Source organism: Peromyscus maniculatus, chromosome 3, assembly GCF_049852395.1.
Source record: "Peromyscus maniculatus bairdii isolate BWxNUB_F1_BW_parent chromosome 3, HU_Pman_BW_mat_3.1, whole genome shotgun sequence".
NCBI lineage: Eukaryota > Metazoa > Chordata > Mammalia > Rodentia > Cricetidae > Peromyscus > Peromyscus maniculatus.
Genome location: NC_134854.1, coordinates 75167552 through 75187547, shown reverse-complemented (window position 1 = coordinate 75187547; position 19996 = coordinate 75167552). Strand labels below are relative to the sequence as shown.

Here is a 19996-nt window from a genome sequence, read left to right as displayed (position 1 = left end):
GACTGCTGCGCGGCCGCGCGGCCGCGCGGCGGGCGCTGGCGCAGAGGACCGCGCGGGCGGCGGCGGGGACGGCGGGCCCAGCGCCGAGCCGAGCTGGAGCCGCCCGCTTTGCATACGCCGGGGGCGGGCCGGGGGCGGGCCAATGGGCGGCCGCCTGGCGCGACCCCGCAGGGCGCGACCCGCCCCCCTCGCTCGGGCCCCGGCCCCGCGCGGCGCGCTCTTCACTTCTTGGGGGCTTTTTAAAACAGCGCCACTGGGGTCTTCTCCATGCGGCTCGGGCTATGACAGCCTCCGTGCTCCTCCACCCCCGCTGGATCGAGCCCACCGTCATGTTCCTCTACGACAACGGCGGCGGCCTGGTGGCCGACGAGCTCAACAAGAACATGGAAGGGGCGGCGGCGGCGGCGGCAGCGGCGGCGGCGGCGGCGGCGGCGGGAGCTGGGGGCGGGGGCTTCCCCCACCCGGCTGCCGCGGCCGCGGGGGGCAACTTCTCGGTAGCCGCAGCGGCCGCCGCCGCCGCCGCCGCCGCGGCCAACCAGTGCCGCAACCTGATGGCGCATCCCGCACCCCTGGCGCCAGGCGCCGCGGCCGCCTACAGCAGCGCGCCGGGGGAGGCGCCCCCGTCCGCCGCCGCCGCTGCCGCTGCCGCCGCCGCCGCCGCCGCCGCTGCAGCCGCCGCGTCCTCGTCGGGAGGGCCCGGGCCAGCGGGGCCCGCGGGTGCCGAGGCCGCTAAGCAGTGCAGTCCCTGCTCGGCGGCGGCCCAAAGCTCGTCGGGGCCCGCGGCGCTGCCCTACGGCTACTTCGGCAGCGGCTACTATCCGTGCGCCCGCATGGGCCCGCACCCCAACGCCATCAAGTCGTGCGCGCAGCCCGCCTCGGCCGCCGCCGCCTTCGCCGACAAGTACATGGACACCGCGGGCCCCGCGGCCGAGGAGTTCAGCTCCCGCGCCAAGGAGTTTGCCTTCTACCACCAGGGCTACGCAGCCGGGCCTTACCACCACCACCAGCCGGTGCCCGGCTACCTGGATATGCCGGTGGTCCCGGGGCTCGGGGGTCCTGGCGAGTCGCGCCACGAGCCCCTGGGGCTTCCCATGGAAAGCTACCAGCCCTGGGCGCTGCCCAACGGCTGGAACGGCCAAATGTACTGCCCCAAAGAGCAGACGCAGCCTCCCCACCTCTGGAAGTCCACTCTACCCGGTAAATGGCGCCCCCTTTCCAGCCCGGGTCTTGGGGCTCTTCTCCAGCTTCTCCTCGGCTCGCGCCCCGGGGTCACTCGGGTGTCCCCCCCGCGCTTTCCCTGGCCTGGCCTGCCCTAGCAATTCTGAACCCCTGGGAGACTGAGCCCGGCTGGCTGGCGCTGTCCGCCCTGCCCTAAGTTGAGCTGCCCCCTGGCCCTCCTTCGGTGAGGGGTGACTGGGAGGGAGCTTGTGGCTTTCAACTCCCCGCAGCCCCCTTCTCCCTGTGTGCCCCCCCCTCCCGAGCCCTTGACACTGACTCCAAGATGATCTCGAGCTCACCAAATTGTCCCTGATAGTTCTCTGGGGGGAAAAAAATGGCTTCGTCGAAGAGGCTTAGAATGTTGGGACTTGGGGCAAGCTGAGAGGCAGGCTCTACAGAAATGTTGTGCCCTGTTGAATGCTAAGGTGTGGACTCCTAGGTCAGGCTATGGAGGAGCGCGGTACATGCAGGATAACCCGAATGGGGTGGTCGTTGGAACTCTGGGCGATTCCCTGTCAATACACAACTAGCCATGCCCCTACTAACTCTCCAGGCTTTGGCAGAAGGCCGGGTTGTACAGAGCGCGTGGCAAAGCGTAACCGGGCTTGCAAGGAGGGCCGGGAGCTCAGACTGAGCTGTCTGCCGCCTGTGTCCTGGCTCTGGTCGTCTCCCAGTGTAACTTGCCTTCTCCCTTATCTTGCAGACGTCGTCTCCCATCCTTCAGATGCCAGCTCCTACAGGAGGGGGAGGAAGAAGCGGGTGCCTTACACTAAGGTGCAGTTGAAAGAACTCGAGCGGGAATACGCTACGAACAAATTCATTACCAAGGACAAACGGAGGAGGATATCAGCCACAACGAACCTCTCTGAGAGGCAGGTCACAATCTGGTTCCAGAACAGGAGGGTCAAAGAGAAAAAAGTCATCAATAAGCTGAAGACCACTAGTTAATGGATTAAAAGTGGAGCAGAGGGCAGCTTGAAGAAACACCTAAGGACTCTTTCTTTGCCTAGATAATAATAATGCTTAATAAAAAACAACAGAAGAATTGGAAAGAGAGACACTGACGTTTTGCTCTCCTAAGGGGAATCTCTTTCTCTTCAATGGAACCTACAGTTTAAAACAAAAACCTTGGGAAATGGTAAAGACTGCCAGTTCTCCCGACAAGCCTTCCAGACCGTTAAGTGACAAATTCTAGAGTCAACTCCTCAGCCCCTAAAACACACAATTTCAGATAAATTACGAATTTACTCAAATCTTGTAAGTATTTATGTGACCATTATATTTTAGGATACTGTGTTAGTTGGTAATAATCTGAAAACTGGTTACAGAAGCAAAAGGCTGTTTCTACATCCGCTTGTCCAGCACCATCCCTTTGCAAGTTATGCCTGCTCAGGTAAACTTTATTGAAATTCCTCCCATCGTATGTTCTGGAAAGAAAATGTTTCATGTATAGGTTTAGAGAGAAAGGCACTGAAATTTTGATCTTGAACTATTGCTAAGAAGGGGAAAGGGGAGAATACTCATCCAAGGATCGAGTGTCTTGGTAGTGAATACGGCCAGCTAAACCCTTGAGGCTACAAGGGACCCCTGGGTGGGTAACAAACTTCTAGAAATACCTTTCAATTACTTAGAACAAGCACGTTGGTGGCATTTGGACTAAACCAGTATCAGAGATTTTTTTCCATAGGATCTATTGTAATTTTGAAAGTGTTTAAAACTCACCAAGTGATCCGAAAGATTCACTTTACGCCCCATGTCCTGGAAGGATGAATCCTAATATGGATTTCTCTTGAAATATACTCCTTTTTAAAACGTATTTAAATTGGCATTTTTCAATACTTGTTAAATATTTTGCTAGAGACATCATTTTCCTTTTTTAACTTTTAAAAAAGAAAACTCAAAATGGAAACCCGTTCTCCCAAAATATTTAGATGTCTACATTCTATATTTTAATCTACTAAAGGATTAGTATTTTTCCTTGTTTATTGTGTTATGAGACCGCATTAGAAAGTTTAGGGATTCATCTTCACAGTACATTTTTAATCAAGCAGTAATTTCAGTTCACACATTCGTTTTGTTCATATGCACTATAAATGCTATCTTGTAAATAAAGACATTCAGCACACTGTGAAAAATGTATTTGTGCACCTGCTTTTAAAATACTTCTACTAAAAATGAAAAATTAGATCTGTAGATAGTGGTATTAATTCTGTTAATAAAATAATCACTGCCATTAAAATCTGAAGGAAACACTCGAGTTACTTTTCTATGCTGAACTTGCACTGCACAAAAAGAAAATGAGCCGGTTTGTCCTGTACAAGCCAAGGACCATTCTTTTCTATTATTATTCAGCTTTTTTTCCCTAAAATTTTTGAGAAGAGGAAAATCTCGCATAACTAAAATCCTACAAATGAAAAGGCTCCAAGGAGATGCAAGTGTCAGGTATTCTGAAAGGGGGAGAAGAGAAAGGAGGAGGGAGAGAGAGTCTAAGTTCCCAGGCTCCCTGTGGAAAATGAAAACCAGTTGTTGAGTATCAGTAATGCCTAGACTGTTGTATTTTAAAATCTGCTCTTGGGTCTGCATGTGACTGAAAGGACAGGTTTGGGCATTTGTTGAAATGACAGGAGTAGGAAAGGCCCTAAACCTTGACCTTGACGAAAAAAGACAATTTGTGACCTTGACTTTTGACAGCTCATGAATTGGCCTCAGCCAGATCAGTAGATCAAGGGCGCCACCTAGTGTCTACAAATCTCCTTGTACTTCTTCTACTTCAAGGGAATCCAAGCAAGCTCTCTTTACCTCCTTGACCTGTTTTAGAGATTTGGAACGCTTTTTTTTTTTTTTTTTTTTTTTTACTCTAAAAGAAAATTTGAAAATATGTAAATTATACATGTGCTTGTATATATGTGAATATATAATATATGTTTATACTGTACACATTTGAATATCAGTGTTTGTGTGCTTGTGTATATAATTGTAGAATTTGTACAGATAGAGTATTATTAATTACTGATGACTGAAGACACTGTAATTTAAGGTGAATTCTAGAGTTGAGGTACAAAATGTTCTTTATGCGGTGAAGTTTGCTTTTTTTCTTTAATGGCCAACTTTAATTCGTCCTCATAGCGGCTTGCTTTGCATCAGATTTCTGCAGATCTGTTTTAAAGCTGTATATGTTTGTTACAGTCCAAGAGGTGTTCTTAAATAACCGTTCTTTCCTGGCCTGCTCCCTCCAAGGTGGTCTATGACCTTAATTAGAACTATCTGGGAATCTTTACGGCAAATAAAAAGTCCACATACCTTCCTAACTCTAGAGTTCTAGAGTTACATTTCAGAAATTCAAAGAAATCCACCTCTTTGAGAAGTCAGTAAAAGAACTTAAATATTTCATCTACAAAATGGTCAGAGTATGGATGTACAAGGAAAATTATCCTGGACTGCTAAAGGCTGAGTGTTGTTCCAGGGTGGTGTGTAATCTTATATTGATGCTTGCAAATCTACCGTTTGATTTGTGGGAGAAATAAATGTACTTAATATTAACAACCACAATCAAAACTATATTAACAATCAGTATTATAGCTACTATTTATTGACCCCTAACAACATAAGAGATGTGTTTGGAGTCATAAATAATGCATATGTATGTTTATGTATTTAATATACACATAGGGTAGTGTGTGTGTGTGTGTGTGTGTGTGTGTGTGTGTGTGTGTGTGGTGTAAAGTCCATTCTGCACACACATGTATTAAAACGTTGATGGAACCAGTAGCTTTGCGATTTGGATTTTCAGGTGCAGGTTAGTTTTATCTTTATGTTAGAGGGAAATAATAGTGCATGGGAGAACTGGATTCATCATTTGGTGGAAGTTAATATTGGCCAGTTCCAATCCCAGATGATGGAAACATCTCCAGCCTCGCCTGAAGACTGAGAGCTTCTTTATATCGTTATAGATGAGGAATTATGGAAAAGACATAAAGCTGTCTCAACAAAGGATGGTCCTGAAACATCCACCTCAGATGATCTTGTAAAGTGCAATCATATTTTGCTGCCCTGAGGATTTCCAACCATTTGTGGAATCAAATGAAAACACAGCTTCAGACCCAGCAGCCTGCACCTTGTGCTGCAGCCCCGTTTCCAAATGAACTACCATCAAGCAAAGTCAATGACTTCTCCAAAATGTTTAAAGTGTTGGAAATTCCCCTCCAAGTTGGATCAAACACTGTTTATGAACCGTTCCAAAGGGGACTCTTCTGTTGAAGGGAGATATTTTTCTGTAGATGTAAGAAATATTCTGAGCCTACGGCCTAGGAAACAGGCCAGCAGTAGCTCTGCAGATGGAATACTGCCCCTTTTGAATGCCGCCACTACTGCAGGAGTCCTGGGTAAAGTACTTCTCTCTGTCTATCTATCTGTCTGTCTGTCTGTCTGTCTGTGTATCTATCTATCTGTATCTCTCCAGAAGATGTCAGGGTCCCCCTCCCTCTAGTTCTGAAATGGTTGTTGATAGTGTCAACCTCTCCTAACACCCTTTTTATTTAAAATAGCCATGGGTTTACCAGATTAGTTGAGGTGGTTATGGATTATAATGACTTCTCAAGGTTTTTTTTTTTAATCTTATTTTTTTTTGTTTTTTGTTTTGTTTGTTTTTTTGTTTGCTTGTTTCTGTTTCGTTTTTTTGAGACGTGGTTTCTCTGTCCTGGTACTCACTCACTCTGTAGACAAGGCTGTCCTTGAACTCAGAAATTCACCTGCCTCTGCCTCCCAAATGCTGGGATTAAAGGAGTCCCGCTATCATGCCTGCCCCCAGACTTCTTAGTTTTTAAATAGCAACCAGCCTGAAACCTTTAGAACAAAGACAGTCAGGAGAACATTGGCCTCCTTCTGAAAAAAAAAAAAAATAGGAATAATAATGGCAGACAGTGATCCATGAATAATGATGTTGAAAACCTCATTCACGTATTTTTTTTCTAAAAAGGAAACTTCCTGAATAAAAAATTATAAATATGGGACTTGAAAAAAAACGACCTTTTCCATCTGCTCCTAATACTGTCAGATTTATTAAGTAACTTTAAGTGGACGATTGTAAAACGTCATTGTGCATTTCACTAAGTATTTATGCCTAATGCCGAGCTGAAGCCAATTTTTTTTAATTAACGTAAGATTTTGAAAACAAACGAACTTACAGACAAAAGGGGAAAAATATTCATTTGAAAACACTCAACCTAATTTAAATATTTTGAGAGATACACTAGAAGGCTGTGAAATTCAGCGGAGATGATGTATTTGTGTGCGAGTAGTAGCCCGGTAGTAGATGAGTACAGATTGTTTGATGCTGTGTTTGTGTGGGTGAAGGTGCAGCGTCTCGCTTCCACTCTGTGAATTCCCCCGGTTAGGAGCTCTGAGGAAGGTTGCCTGGGACTACTAATCCCCTGATGGGGGTTCAGAGGCGCCCTTCTGGGCTTGTGAACCTCGACTGAAGAGACGCTGGGGGATTGCTGATTTATGCGCATTCCTTTAAACTTGATCGAATGCGTGTCAGCAGCCCAAGACCTGGAGAATCAGAGAAATGTGCAGCGAGTTGCTCGCATCCCATTTTTCATAAGCAAAGATGAGGCCTTATCCAAAAGGCCTGGCGAGATTTATGCCTGCCTGGGTTTTTCGACAGGCACGCTAATTAAGTTTTCATCTGCTTGGCCGCCGGGTAAATAAAATCTGGCTTCGTTTTTTTATGAAAATTACCCACTCAGTCCTCACGCATCTACCTGGAGCAGACGAATGCCAGAGAGGTGCCTGCTATTTAAAATGTTATTATAAAAGAGAGGTAATGCTTGTGCGGAAAAATTCCAACGTGAAAGCAGCCAAGGCCTTGCCACAGTCGATTTCGTTTCGATCCGGCTCTGCGGCAGAGCTGGACCCACCCGGCAGAAATAATTCCACCGGTGTCTTAAGATCTTCGAATTTCTGTGAGCCGTCGGGAGGCGCGGGGCCTGCCCAGGTGCAAGGGTGTGGGCGAGTGAGAGCAGCGTGTCCGTGGACTTAGAGGGCTGCCGGCTGTCGCGCACGTTGGGGACAGGCGCTGCCCCAAACCCAAACCTGGCGCAGGACACCCCAGCTCAAGATGGAGGCCCGAACCTTGCCCGGGCCCACCCGACTCCGACGGCCTGAGGGCGGCAGGCAGAAGAACCGCGGGACCCCAGCGGAGGTCACTGTGGTGGGACTAGCAGCCCGCGCCGGCCGCGTGGACACAGGAGGGCCGCGGACACGCGCGGTGAGCCACCCCAGTTGCAGGCTGACGTCACCACAGGCCTCGCAGGCCTCGCCCCGGCTCCAGGGCTCTATTTGCTGAGGACAGGCAACCGAATCGAAGGTTTTGTGAGGGTGCCCCCTTCTCTGCCCCGCCCCTCCGTCCCCAGGAGAATAATCGGGTATTTAATCTCTCCTGGTCTTAATTCTTGGCAGCGTGGAAGGTGGTTTCGCAACGGGAAATAAAACTTGACAGGAGCATTTTCTCAAAAAGGGGTTTGGGGATCGGCTGAAAAGAAGCCGTGCTTTGCTGTTCCCAACATTTCCGCCCTGAGGGCCCGGAGCTGAGCTCGGGATGAACCCCGGGAGAGCTACGCGCAGGCTCTACCTGGGCAGCGAAGCAGCCTCGGGGCCGCACGGTTCCCCCAAGCATCTGCCGCCTAAAGCCTGAAGACAGGACCGGGGTGCACGGGAGCTCAGCACCGCCCGCCCGAGCCTGGCTGGCACTGTGTAATACCCAGGCGCTAGCCGAGGGCGGCTGGGGTCCCGCAAGAAGAGGGGGCCTTGGGAGACTCGGCTTTAGCGCTGACTTCTGCCCTGGGGGAGGGGGGGCTAGGTAGGTGGTGAAAGCCGCCCCTGGGGCTTTGTTTCCTGGCCGGTGAACCTGTGGTCCCACACTTGTCGAACCGCAAAGGGGAATGGGGGTGAGCGGCCCGGCGTGCGTGGATTGTCTGGGCTGCTATTGGGTGGCAGACTGGAGACAGCTGAGTCCTCCTCCTGCACCATAGGCTTTTCGCCATAAAGGTCAAGTCCTCGGCGCCACAGCCTTCTTCACGGTCAGGGCCGCCTAAGAAGCCGCCCCGATTACAGAAAAGCATAGGATAATTGGCCAGGCCATCACTCTTGCTGCAAGCGGATCCTGACCCTGGCAGCCTGAGCTTGAGCACCGAGGCAAGATTCTTTCTTAATTTTCAATTCCCTCTATCCTCACCCTCCTTTGAAAGGAGTCTTTGAAGGTGGGGATAGCCCAGGCTATGTCTTCATCCTGGAAGGACAGAAATCGCCCCAGTGAGAGTGATTTTCGAGCCCACGGAGGCCTAACCAGGGCAAGATCGAGCGTATGCACCGGGAAGACAGACATGGCTGAATCGAAATTCTGGGCGGATGGGAAGAGAGGCTCCGCCGGCCTGGCGGCTGGCAATCCGATATGGAAATAAAAAGCATGCTGGGTTCCTCCAGTCCAGACTCAGGGTTTTTCACGTCTTTGGTGAGACCCTTAATGCCCTTTCTGCCTAAATCTATTTTATAGGAGGTGGACTTTGCCAATGCAAAACCCTTGACCACACACACACACACCACACACACACACACACACACACACACACACACACACACACACACACTCCATTGAGCTCTACAGGACAGAGAATTCCTCTATGCCTGCCTGCAGTAGGTCTCAGCACCAGGCCCAGCAGTAAACACAGCTTAAGACTAGCTGGCCACTGAGCCTATCACTCAAAGAGAACCGAAAGAGACCTGCAAATTATCTTGTTCCTTTTTCAAAAGCGGGGCTTTCCGCCTAGAGCTGTCCCAAGGAGCTACATCAGGACGGGTAGCACCGACTCGGTACCGTGGTAGAACTGCCTGGCAAGGTGGATGGAGGAGGCTCCTAATTCGGGGCTCCTGGTGCGGGAATGGACGGGCATGGGGGGCTGCTCTTGAATCTCAAATGTAAGCTGCCGCCAGTAATGAGTAGAAGTGGATCTGTTCTAGGAGACATTTGTAATTCAGGGCCTCAGGATGTCTTCAGATCCTCAGCCTAAGGACCAGAGCCAACCTTCTGGTTGTGCTACACCCCTTTGTCTTTACTGCAGACACACTCAGCTGAGGAAACCCCGTTTGGGCCGAAGCTGCTGCGAGGAATGAGTGAATAGAAGGCCGGTATTGAGAACCAAGTTTTCACCCTTCAAAGTTTTCCTCACCCCACTCTCTCCCGCTCTGTAGGAAAAGAATAAATAAAATCTTCTCTAATGAGTTGGCAACCATAAAAAAATAAAAATAGTTCTCCAATAGTCCCTCCCTTCTCCCATCAGCTTGAGACTCACTAAACTAAATGATAACCAGATTGTTTGGGCGATCGAGACCCTAAGCTGAGCTCTGTGCTCCACCCTCCAGTGGCCGGAAGAAGGATGTGGACTTATTCAGATGTTTAGGGGCACTGGATAGTAATTGGACCCACTAGTCAGGCTAAGAACCAACTGTGAGGTCAAGTTCAAGGTATTACCTGTTCTCTTGCTTTAGAGAACAGGTAGGCCAGCTCAGGAGAGGGTTGACAAAGATACAAATTAACCTGTCTCCACCTGGTAGTGAGAAGAGAGATCCCCTGATATTTTCCCTAAGTATAGTGTGATGGGTTGGCCATAATCTGCCAGTTAGCCATACTCTGAGGATAAATAATTGGAGATCTTTGGGCCATTCCATGCAATCCATCTCCTTAGCTCACCATAGAGGAAAGACATACTTCAAAGACACCTCCCACTTTGAAGGAGAGAGTACCTATGTGGTCTGCCTCTAGTCCCTGGGAAGGGTTTTGTGGCTGTTTTATCACCAGCCGACTCTCACACCTGAGTAAAATATGGCCACCAGCCTAGCATTAGTTTCCAGTTTAGCTTTATAAACACAATGCAGTGTTTGGGGACGGAAGAAAGAAAGGCTCGTGCAAGCAACAGAGGGTGAGATATTTATGGTGTTTTAATCAATCCACTGAACAGCAGCTGTAGACAACTGAGAGCAAGACCTGGTCAGTCTGGTGGGTCCAACCCATGCCGGGCGCTTGGGATTACTCAGAATGGAAAAAAAAAAAAAGGAGATGCGCTCAGGAAAGAAGCAAATATTCTTGGGGGAAGGAAGAAGGGAGGAGGCTGTGCTTGGAATGTGGTACTCATTGAGCGAGGTAAAGAAATCCAGTTCAGGTCTCTGGTGGAGGCCCAAATTGGGCAAGTCAGAAACTTAATAGACCCCTTTCTCCAAACCTGCCTAGTAGGTTCCTCCTGGGGCACTTCAACACCCCAGCTCCTGCTCAGGCACAGGGAGAGAGCAGGAAAGGGAGGGAGGAAGCCTGAGAAAGGCTAAGAGGCAAGATAGGAGGCAAGCAGACCAGCAGGAGCTGCCTGGGGACAGAAAAGCTTGAGCAGGCACTGGAGGTGGGGGGGGGGGTAGCTTGGTTGAACATTCACATTATGGATGCCATGCTGAGCCTTCCAAGACCTGCAATGGGGGTTTCAGATTCCCCCGAGTTAGGGATATCTGGCAGCGGCTGCCTCCCAAGCAACCAGAGAAGGCAATAGAGCCTTGCAGCCTTTCCAGTTGGTGCTGGAGTTTAGGAGTGCCCATGCCCATGTCTGGTTTCCCCTGAAGGGGCATAGCACTATGTAGCCTACCGAGTGACAGTGCTGGCAGCTCGTCTCTTGAATGACGACTGCGTTGGAAACCCCCCCTGGCACAGACACCCTGGTGACAAGGCCTTACATTGCCTTTCTACAAAGTGATCCTTTCAAAGCCACAGGCACCCTAGGCAGCTTCCCCGCGGTTCTCTTCTACCACTGCCCCATACACCTCCAACTGCAAGAAAAAGCAGATTCCACAGAGGCACCTGGACACACTTTATTCTGGTATTCTACCTCGGAAAGGAGGGTGGAGGGAGAGAAGGGTGCCGGAATCTCCCTCCCTTCTTGAGGCGGTTAAGCCCGACGGGAGGAAAACAGCAGCCTCTGCGGATAGCAATAGACCCTTCACCCTTTCGGGACCAAATCAGAAGAAACCTCCAAAAGGCTTGGTTTGTTTTGCTGATCAAATTTCCTTCTCAGCTTTTCAGCCCGACAAGGCTAACTCGTTGGCCACCTCCAAACGCTGGGCCAGGAGCCTTGGCCAAGCGCTAAGAGGGTCTGCCTAGACCTTGAAGTTGGGAAAAACAAGAGGAGATTGAACCGGCTCCCTCCCTTCTTTACAGACACACACGCACCGTCAGGCCGCGGCCACTTCCTGCCTTTGTTTTTCTTCCTCCAAACATTTTTGGCCTCTTGCATTAGCCGCCGTAGGGCTCCGGGTTGACGATTAAAGGAAATAAACGTTGAGGAGTGTTTTCTGGAGACAGCCCGCGCTGTGGAGTTCTTGAGAAAGAACAGCTCCTCCTCAGAAACCAATGTCCAGGGCCAATGTCATAGCCTTGCCGGCAGCCGCCTCTCCTAGGAATGGAACTCGGACTTGGCCTTCCGGTGTGGTCTTATCCCTAGTCCGGTCTTTCCCAGAGCCTGGTGGGCTGAGATCGACCTTCGGCCTCCTGCAAAGTCGAAAACAGTCAGTTAGGCTCAGAGCTGAGTGAAAGCCAAGGACCCGCAGAATCACCTCCCTTTTTTCCCCCGATTGGGTCCGAACCTCACAGCAGCTCCCGCCTTGTACCTTGATGCCTGCCTGGAGAACATTCACTGTACCGGGTTCAAGCCGGACAGGACCAGGCAAAGCGGCTGCTGTTGAGCAGCCTTGGGAATCTTAGCATCCCATCTCTTGTCTCTGCTTACAGAGCTAACAGTAATCCAGAGCTCCAGGCCATTTTCCTTCTGTGGCCATCAAAAGCCTTTCCCTCATCCATCTTCACCGCAGCGCCCCCACACGCTCCCTTCGAGGATGCAAATCCCTCTGGGCACCCCTCTTCTCCACAGCCTGTCGAATTGCTCTGCCGACCACTCCTGGAGCACCTTCTTCGCCCACAGCCTTTCCTGGGGAATGTGCCTGGTCTCCTGCAGACACCCATGGGATACCTACCTGCCGGCTCCCATTCAACTAGCCCTCGGTGAGAACCCAGAGAGTACTGGCTGTGCGGAGCACTGCACAGTGCCACACCGACCTTTCTGCGGGCACCCCTTCTCCCTGGCATCCGGAGAAGTCGAGATAATAATGAGAGAAGCTGCCATGCAGTCAGGGGACGTCCCCCGTGGCTGGGCCACCTCGGCCCCACCGTTCAGGCACAAGCTGAAGTTGACTGCCAAAACTGCTATAAAACCGCAGGTCTGTCTAGAACTGTTTTCGGTTCTCCTAGACGCCCCCGGGTTCAATTATGGTCTTAAAAGCCCTAATACAAGTGCAAGAATTTGTTTGCCTTCACCCAGGGGCGGGGCAAGAACTGCAATGGTGGCGCCTTTGTTATGGCAAAGTCACTGAAACCCTTCACGAATTCCTTTTGTTCGAGGGTAGAGGTGGTGAGGACTGGGTGGGCTGCTGGGCGAAAATTTGAGGTAGCAAAAAAAATCAGCCCAGGGAGCTGCTCAAATACTGCTGCTGCTCGAAACCTCACCCCCTTTCACATTAGTCTCCAAAAAGATATTGTGAAGAGATAAATATTTTGCCTCCTTGGCGACTGCAGGAAATAGAAGTTTTTTTTGCTGCAGGACCATCCGGTAGTTTCGATCCCCAGCTTTAGGAGGCCTGAAGTTACCCTTCCCCGGCAACCTTTCTTCCTCCGAGATGTTCTCCCTCAGGCCACTGCCGTCATCTATGAAGCCACAGTGGACAAATATGTCAAGCTGAAGATGCACAAGCAATTTCAAGTTCAGCTCTCAGGGATTCAAGGGGCAGGAAAGTTCCTGCAGCAAATCCTGAATAAAGAGTTCATTAAACCAATGTGTCCAAGGAGCTTGATTTGTGATAAGCAACCCTTGTAAATGGGGGGGGGGAGGTTGGAGCCACATAAACATTAATGCTAATAAATTAGTTTACTCCACTACACAGTAATTACTTGATATTATTGATATTTACAGTGGGCATTCAAATGCAATGGTGGGTCATTATTTGGAGAAAATACATAATGAGAATAGTTCTTTTCCAGAGCAATACATGATTAAATTTGTTATTGAGTCAGTTACATTCAGCTCAGCAATAAATAAATAAATCGATGTTGACACTTAAATACCAAAGATCTTAGCGTTTATACTCTAAATCTCCCCAAGATATGTAAATACCTTTGGTTATTTCCTGGATGAGGAAAGGGAAAAAGGTTTTCATTTTTCACTCTTGGCTTTTGTGACACCCTAGCTCCTTCTAAGGGAGTTGTGGGGAGCCCCCAGGTTTGGGCCCCCCTCCCTGCTCTGGCCATGCCTAGCTGCCCTGTGCCTTCTTTTTTCTTTCATTTTCCCTAAATACTTCTTTCGTCTTGCAGAATGGCAAGCATTATTTTGTCTTCTTAATCTCCGTTTCCTCCTCTGAAGAGAGCTAAGTGCATCCCAGCAGTTATGGCCTCGTGAGCATTATCTGTATGTACGACAAGCCTAGCCTTTTCAAGACATCTCTGTGGCCCAAGGTGCAGGCAGCTCGGAGACCACCTCTTTTCTTTGGCACTGTGCTTCTCCTGTGGACTAAATAGCAAGAATGATGGGAGCTGCCTGGGGTTTTTCCCCTTGAATATCCTTTGCTTTCACTCTTAGGCTTTGCAAGGAAAAAGAGACGGGTTACTTCTCTCTTATCCAGTGCTCCTTTGGGCCATTACTCCCTCTTTGCCACCCTCCATTTCCCTCTCAGCTCGGAAGAGCTGCAAGCAGCCTGGTGGGTCCCCCAAAGGTGCAGCATACCCAGGAGAAGGCTCCTCGGATGTCAGCGCCTCTAAAACAGCCCAAGGTTCGCCTCAATTGCCTGGTTTCCCGATTCGTCAGCTTCAGCAGACTAGGCAGCTTGCGGACCGGTGAGCAGAAGTGCCGTCCCAGGGCCTCTGGCTCTGCGGAGTCCCTCCGAACCCCTACAGGCAGCGAGGAGAAGGGGGTTCCTCCAAGGGAAGTAAGCAAAAAGATACAGGGAAGGTGGAACCCGGGTGAGGCGAAGGCCCTTCCGGACCGCGCGGATTATTGACAAACCGCGGAGGAAAGCTGCTCTGCCTGTTGGCGGTTTGGGGACGGAAGGCACTAAAGCGCTTCGGAAGTGACCATGAATGAGAGCGTGTAATCAAGTCACCGTGCAAATCGGACAAGCCACGAGGCCGGCACATCCACGGCTGCGAAGCCTGGCCCCAAATGGGGTCCAGCCTGGGTCTGAGAGCAAGCCTGGGGGTGGGGGCGAAGAAGGAGGTGGCGAACGTAAGCCTTCGGATAACAGACTCCGAGACCTGGAGTCACACAGTTCCGGGCTTTCACCTGGCCATCCCCAGCCCAGAGCATCCTTCACCCACCGGGGAGTGGGGGGGGGAGGCGTCGGGAGTTGCCCTCTCTCGCCGACCTCAGCGCACTCGTGGACCAGGACCATGTAGCTGAGCACAGGAGAGTTGCTTGGGGGCGCACCCCAGCCTTTCTGCGCGCGGGGAGGCCCCCCAGCCAACATGAGTTACACCGGCGATTACGTGCTTTCGGTGAGAACACCGAGTGACGATCTGTTGCTTCCCCTGAGGTGGCTACAAAGAAAGGAAGCCGGGGAGGGAGGGGAGGGGGGAAAAAAAAGGAAAGGGAGGGGGGTTTGGAAAAAAAAAAAAAAAAAGCCGGGACTAGCTCGCAGCTTGTCAATTTCAACATCGGGTCACATGACCAGCACCTCCCTGCTAAGGATGGGGATAGATTTCCACGTCAGCTTACGTCTCCAAATTTCTACTTCACGGATCCGCTTCAAAGAGGCAGCTGCAGTGGAGAATCATGTTAAGCTCGGCTACTGCGGAGAGCCCAAGGTAGCCCAATGATGGATTTTGATGAGCGTGGTCCCTGCTCCTCTAACATGTATTTGCCAAGTTGTACTTACTACGTCTCGGGTCCAGATTTCTCCAGCCTCCCTTCTTTTTTGCCCCAGACCCCGTCTTCGCGCCCAATGACATACTCCTACTCCTCCAACCTGCCCCAGGTCCAACCCGTGCGCGAAGTGACCTTCAGAGAATACGCCATTGAGCCCGCCACTAAATGGCACCCCCGCGGCAATCTGGCCCACTGCTACTCCGCGGAGGAGCTCGTACACAGAGACTGTCTGCAGGCGCCCAGCGCGGCCGGCGTGCCTGGCGACGTGCTGGCCAAGAGCTCGGCCAACGTCTACCACCACCCCACCCCCGCCGTCTCGTCCAATTTCTATAGCACGGTGGGCAGGAACGGCGTCCTGCCCCAGGCTTTTGACCAGTTTTTCGAGACGGCCTACGGCACCCCGGAAAACCTCGCCTCCTCCGACTACCCCGGGGACAAGAGCGCCGAGAAAGGGCCCCCAGCGGCAGCTGCGACCTCCGCTGCGGCGGTGGCGGCGGCGGCGGCGGCCACGGGCGCGCCGGCAACTTCAAGTTCGGACGGCGGCGGCGGCGGCGGCGGCGGCGGCGGCTGTCGGGAGGCGGCGGCGGAGGAGAAGGAGCGGCGGCGGCGACCCGAGAGCAGCAGCAGCCCCGAGTCGTCTTCCGGCCACACTGAGGACAAGGCCGGCGGCTCCGGTGCGTATAAAGGCAGCGCCCAGCGCTTTATGAAAGGGGAGTTGGGAATCTAGCGCAGCACCGCTGTTAAATTTTTATATGCTGTTTTATAAGCATATAAGGTTTATGAAGGGCCTTTAGGTTTCCCCCAACAAAACTTTGTTATAAAAGGAGGGATCACGTGGCGAGTGCTGAAATTGGCCGTGAAATACCCACCGGCCAAAGCACGCTTGGAAAAAAAAAAAAAATACAACTCCCTTTTTCCTTTTTTCCCTTCTCAGCTCCCAAACCCAACAGCATGATCCCGCTCGAGGCCAGCTCCAGGCTGGGGAGCCGGAGGTGGGCGCCTGTAAATTCCCCCTACAAGGGCTTCAGGAGCCTTTGATAGCGAGGTAATCCGGAGATTTTTATAAAAGCCATGTGTTGCGGCGGGACTCCAGTCCCGGCTGGGATTCAAAGGCATCGCTGTTTAACGACGGCGCTAGGAGCGCATTTAACAGATAAAGTAGCCCGCTTAGCTAGAGCAATATATTAAAAGAAACAAATTAACCTAAAGTTGGCCTTTTTGTCTAAAGGAAGCCATTTTCCTTGGCGCGGTGGCAATTACGCGCCCGCCTTCTGTTATTCACAGTTGTTATTAAATCAGTCAAAAGCAATGTGGGTTTTTTGTCTTTTTTTTTTGTGTGTGTGTGTGTGTGTTTTGTTTTTGTTTTTAAGGTGGGGGTGAATAACTGGCTCCTGCCTGAGGCTTAAGGAAGCCTCTCTTCCCTCTTCCCTCTCTAAAACAGCATCCCTGCCCTGCTGAGGGCCTTCTGGCTGTGTGGTGGCAGTGAGCGCAGTGTGAAGGCCCGGGGTTGGGGGTTTCCTCTGCCACCTCCCACCTCGAGAGAGCTGGGAGGCTGGCGGAAGATGCCAGAGCTCTTGATCAGGAGTCAGGCTGACAAAGACCCCGCAGCCGCCCCAGATGTTAAGGAGGGCTAAATCATGGCTGCAACCAGGAAAGCCTGGGGCCAGGATGCATGCCTTTACTGCCTCAGGAACAGGCGGCCCAGGTGCTGAAGGTGAAATGTCCTCGGGCGGCTGTTTGTTTAGTCTGGCGGGGCAAGGCGCAGCCCGCAACCCCCACTTGCCTGCTTTCAAAGCGGTTTAGCCAGAGCAAACTGGCCTGTTGCTGTGGGGAGCCCTCCTTTTTTGCTCAAGGGGCAGCCGGAGCCCTTTCCCTGGGGGCCTATCTAGGGAGCTGGCTTTTATCTGAAGCCGGCTCCGACTGCAACTTGTCCCTGGCCAGCCATAGGAGCCTGAAAGGCAAGGGCCTGGGAAGACTTTGAAGGGGCCTGGACTGAGCCACCAGACCCAGTGGCCAGACCTTTTTCTCCTTTGGGGGTCTTGGGGGTGAGTTGCAGCCCCTATTCCCTGTTGACTCTTGGCCTCTCTCCCTGCTTAGGTGGCCAACGCACCCGCAAAAAGCGCTGTCCTTACACCAAATATCAGATCCGCGAGCTGGAGCGCGAGTTCTTCTTCAGCGTCTACATCAACAAAGAGAAGCGCCTGCAGCTGTCCCGCATGCTCAACCTCACCGACCGGCAAGTCAAAATCTGGTTTCAGAACAGAAGAATGAAGGAAAAAAAGATTAACAGAGACCGGTTACAGTACTACTCAGCTAATCCGCTTCTCTAAGGCTCCAGCCTCCTGGAATTGGGAGGGGGGGTTCATACATGTGAAATAATATGCAGATTTTGCCCTTGACAAGGTCAAGCCACACAGTGACTTGGGAGAAAAAAAAGGGGGGGGTGATGTAGGAGAGGGGGAGGCTGCCTTTGCAGAGATAGCCCAATAGGAAGGGGCCTGAAACTCTTGGTTCAGATCTCAATGGCTAAGCTTCCTCTTAATAATTGGGTTCTAAGAGTTGTGAATCAATAGAATGAATGGTTTGGGACCCCTGGTGGTTCACTCTTAGAGCCTGCAAAAGCTTTGGGCTGGGTGTGGTCACCGGGGATTGGGCCCCCTGCCAAACCCCTTGGAGGCCACCCCCTCAGGACCCTCTGCACAGAGCCTGCCCACCCCCAGGACTCCTAGGTCCAGAAGTTGTGTATGCTCTCCAGGCCTAGTTCAGCTTGGGGACAGGGGTAGGAGGAAAGGGGAGGGTTCCAAGATATCCAGAATGGGGTCGCCTTCCAAAAGCAATGTGAAAGGAAGTTGGACTAAAAGGTGGCTGTGAAATGGGAGAAAGCTGGGCCCTGGGGGAAAGAGAAATCTGTCCAGGTGACATGAATATCTTTCCATCCCTCCTAGCTACCCATTGTTCTACATGCAGGCCTGAAGCTCCTAGAGGCCACCTCCTGCAGCCCACCTGGGTTTTCTGGCTCCCAATGGTGGTAACTGCCATTCAAGCCCAAAGTTTGATGGCAGAGCTGACTATTCCCGGGTGGGTAGAAGACATTGAAAAATCCAGAGGCTGTGCTGGCTGCTGGTCCCTCAGTCTCTGCAGGAAATGTCTGTGGAACGCTACGGTTTGGCGAAGTCTCCTCCACGTTAAGGAAGCTTGGATTCGGTGGGTGTCAGAACCGACAGCAGAGCAACAGGCCTGCCTGGCCAGTGGGTCCTTGGCTTTGGCTATAAGGGGCTGAAGTCTCCCCGCTCACAAATCCCCCATTCCTACGCTGCACTCTGCTCTCATTGACTCAGAACTGAGGTTGGAAGCTTCTGGCAATCTTCTAAGAGCCGGAGAGTGATTTGGAATTATTTTAAAAGATAAATATTATATTATATATATATTTCCCCGAAGGAACCAAAGCGAATTTTAAGATGCAATGTAGAGGGGGCAGGGATAATAAAAAAAAATATTTAAAGGCTCTATCTGTTTACAGTGTTCCACGGTTAAACTTGCTCACTGCTAAAAATATTTGAATGTATGCTTCATACAGGGATGGTGTTCAAAAGACTTGTAAATAAAGAAACCATAACCTAATGTGTTTCCAAACTCTTCTTCCCCCACCCCCACCCCCTTTGGTTGATTTCTTTGAGGGTGCTGGAGAGGATGGGAAGGATGTTGGGGATGGTCTTTTCAATCTCTCACAATATTGGAAAGCGTTGGCATGCCTAGGGCTAGCCTACCAAGACCTGAGGACTTCCTCTGAGGAGCCAGGCGCTCGCTCTCCAAGTGAATCTCTTCTGCCTCCCTGTGTTAAGAAATCCCTGGCGGCTCTGTTTGTAATGAGTGCCTTCGGCCAGTTCTTATCCACCCTGCATTTCCTATATGTCTTACCATACCCACAGACAATAGGGCACACAGAAAATAAAGAGGATAGAAATTTGAGTATTGGGTCCTGGTGTGAGATTTCTCTCCCTGGTTGCTTTCTCCTGCCAAATGTCTCCTCTGAGCTAGCATCCTTTTAGCGTTCCCAGGCCCCTGAGGGGTGTGTGTAGAGGTGGTAGAATCAGAACTGACTACAATAGAAGCCAAGCATAGGAAGCTGGGACTATATGCCCTTGAGGAAAGCAGAAGCTTAGGGATGGGGTATGTCAGGGCCTAGCATGTGAGACTGACTTCAGCCTTGGAGAAGGCCTTGGGGGTGTGCAATGGCCAATGGCCTGACCGGGTCTAACCTTGCTCACCTCAGGAGTGAGTAGAGGCCCCCCTGGGTGTACCCTGTGGATCCCTTCAGCAACAGGGACATGAGTCCAGATATCAAGGCAGAGCCGAACCTCGGGAACCTCTCAGTGTGTTTCCTGTCCTGCTCCAGCTCCCTCTCCGTTCCCTTGGGCAAAGAAAGATGCGGGGCTTGCTCTTTGTTTGCTGCCTTTGAACTTCTGCCTTAAATTTGGACATCACCCATAACCTTGAGGGGCAGAGCTGAAAGGACAGGGCCTTTTGTTGTACACCCCCCCCCCTCTTTCCAGCCACCCAGGCAGAGCCAAAGCAGCCAAGAGGGTCTCATTTGGAGAGAGGCCTTGGGCTCCAGACTGCGCTCTGTTTATTTGTTTGTGTGTTTGTCTAACTGGCGCGACGGGGAGAAAGCGAGCTGAAAGGGGAGAGGGACAGACCCCCTAGATGAAAGTCTAGGTTGATAGACAGACACACTGAAAAGAACAAGGGCCCTCCTGGGGGGCTAAAAGGGGCGGGCA

The 19996-nt window shown here is 51.3% G+C and overlaps 2 protein-coding genes and 1 long non-coding RNA gene across 6 annotated transcripts; 2 read left to right on the top strand and 1 right to left on the bottom strand.

Annotated features, from left to right (window-relative positions):
- The first annotated feature begins 205 nt into the window (after positions 1-205).
- Positions 206-8077, top strand: Hoxa13 (homeobox A13). Of its 2 annotated transcripts, XR_013049854.1 has the most exons (3): positions 206-1197; positions 1922-2475; positions 5169-8077. XR_013049854.1 is itself a non-coding variant. In XM_006982227.4 (2 exons), the coding sequence occupies exons 1-2, from the start codon at positions 282-284 to the stop codon at positions 2164-2166; spliced, it is 1161 nt and encodes a 386-aa protein (XP_006982289.3). In that variant the 5' UTR covers positions 206-281; the 3' UTR covers positions 2167-4163. The 2 variants fall into 2 exon arrangements, 1 of the variants encoding a protein (XP_006982289.3); XM_006982227.4 differs by lacking the exon at positions 5169-8077 and having other exon boundaries at positions 1922-4163.
- A 3022-nt stretch (positions 8078-11099) lies between these two features.
- On the bottom strand, positions 11100-15000 carry LOC107401842 (uncharacterized). Of its 2 annotated transcripts, none has more exons than XR_013049853.1 (2): positions 14082-15000; positions 11100-13112 (listed from the first exon to the last, which is right to left on the bottom strand). It is a non-coding gene; the product is annotated as an uncharacterized LOC107401842 (long non-coding RNA). The 2 variants fall into 2 exon arrangements; XR_001578796.3 differs by having other exon boundaries at positions 11100-11800.
- Positions 15001-15165: 165 nt separating this feature from the next.
- On the top strand, positions 15166-18839 carry Hoxa11 (homeobox A11). 2 transcript variants are annotated; one of them, XM_042273336.2, is made up of 3 exons: positions 15166-15892; positions 16153-16263; positions 17316-17452. In XM_042273336.2, the coding sequence occupies exons 1-2, from the start codon at positions 15166-15168 to the stop codon at positions 16254-16256; spliced, it is 831 nt and encodes a 276-aa protein (XP_042129270.1). In that variant the 3' UTR covers positions 16257-16263; positions 17316-17452. The 2 variants fall into 2 exon arrangements, with proteins under 2 accessions (XP_042129270.1, XP_042129269.1); XM_042273335.2 differs by lacking the exon at positions 16153-16263 and having other exon boundaries at positions 17316-18839.
- Positions 18840-19996: the final 1157 nt, after the last annotated feature.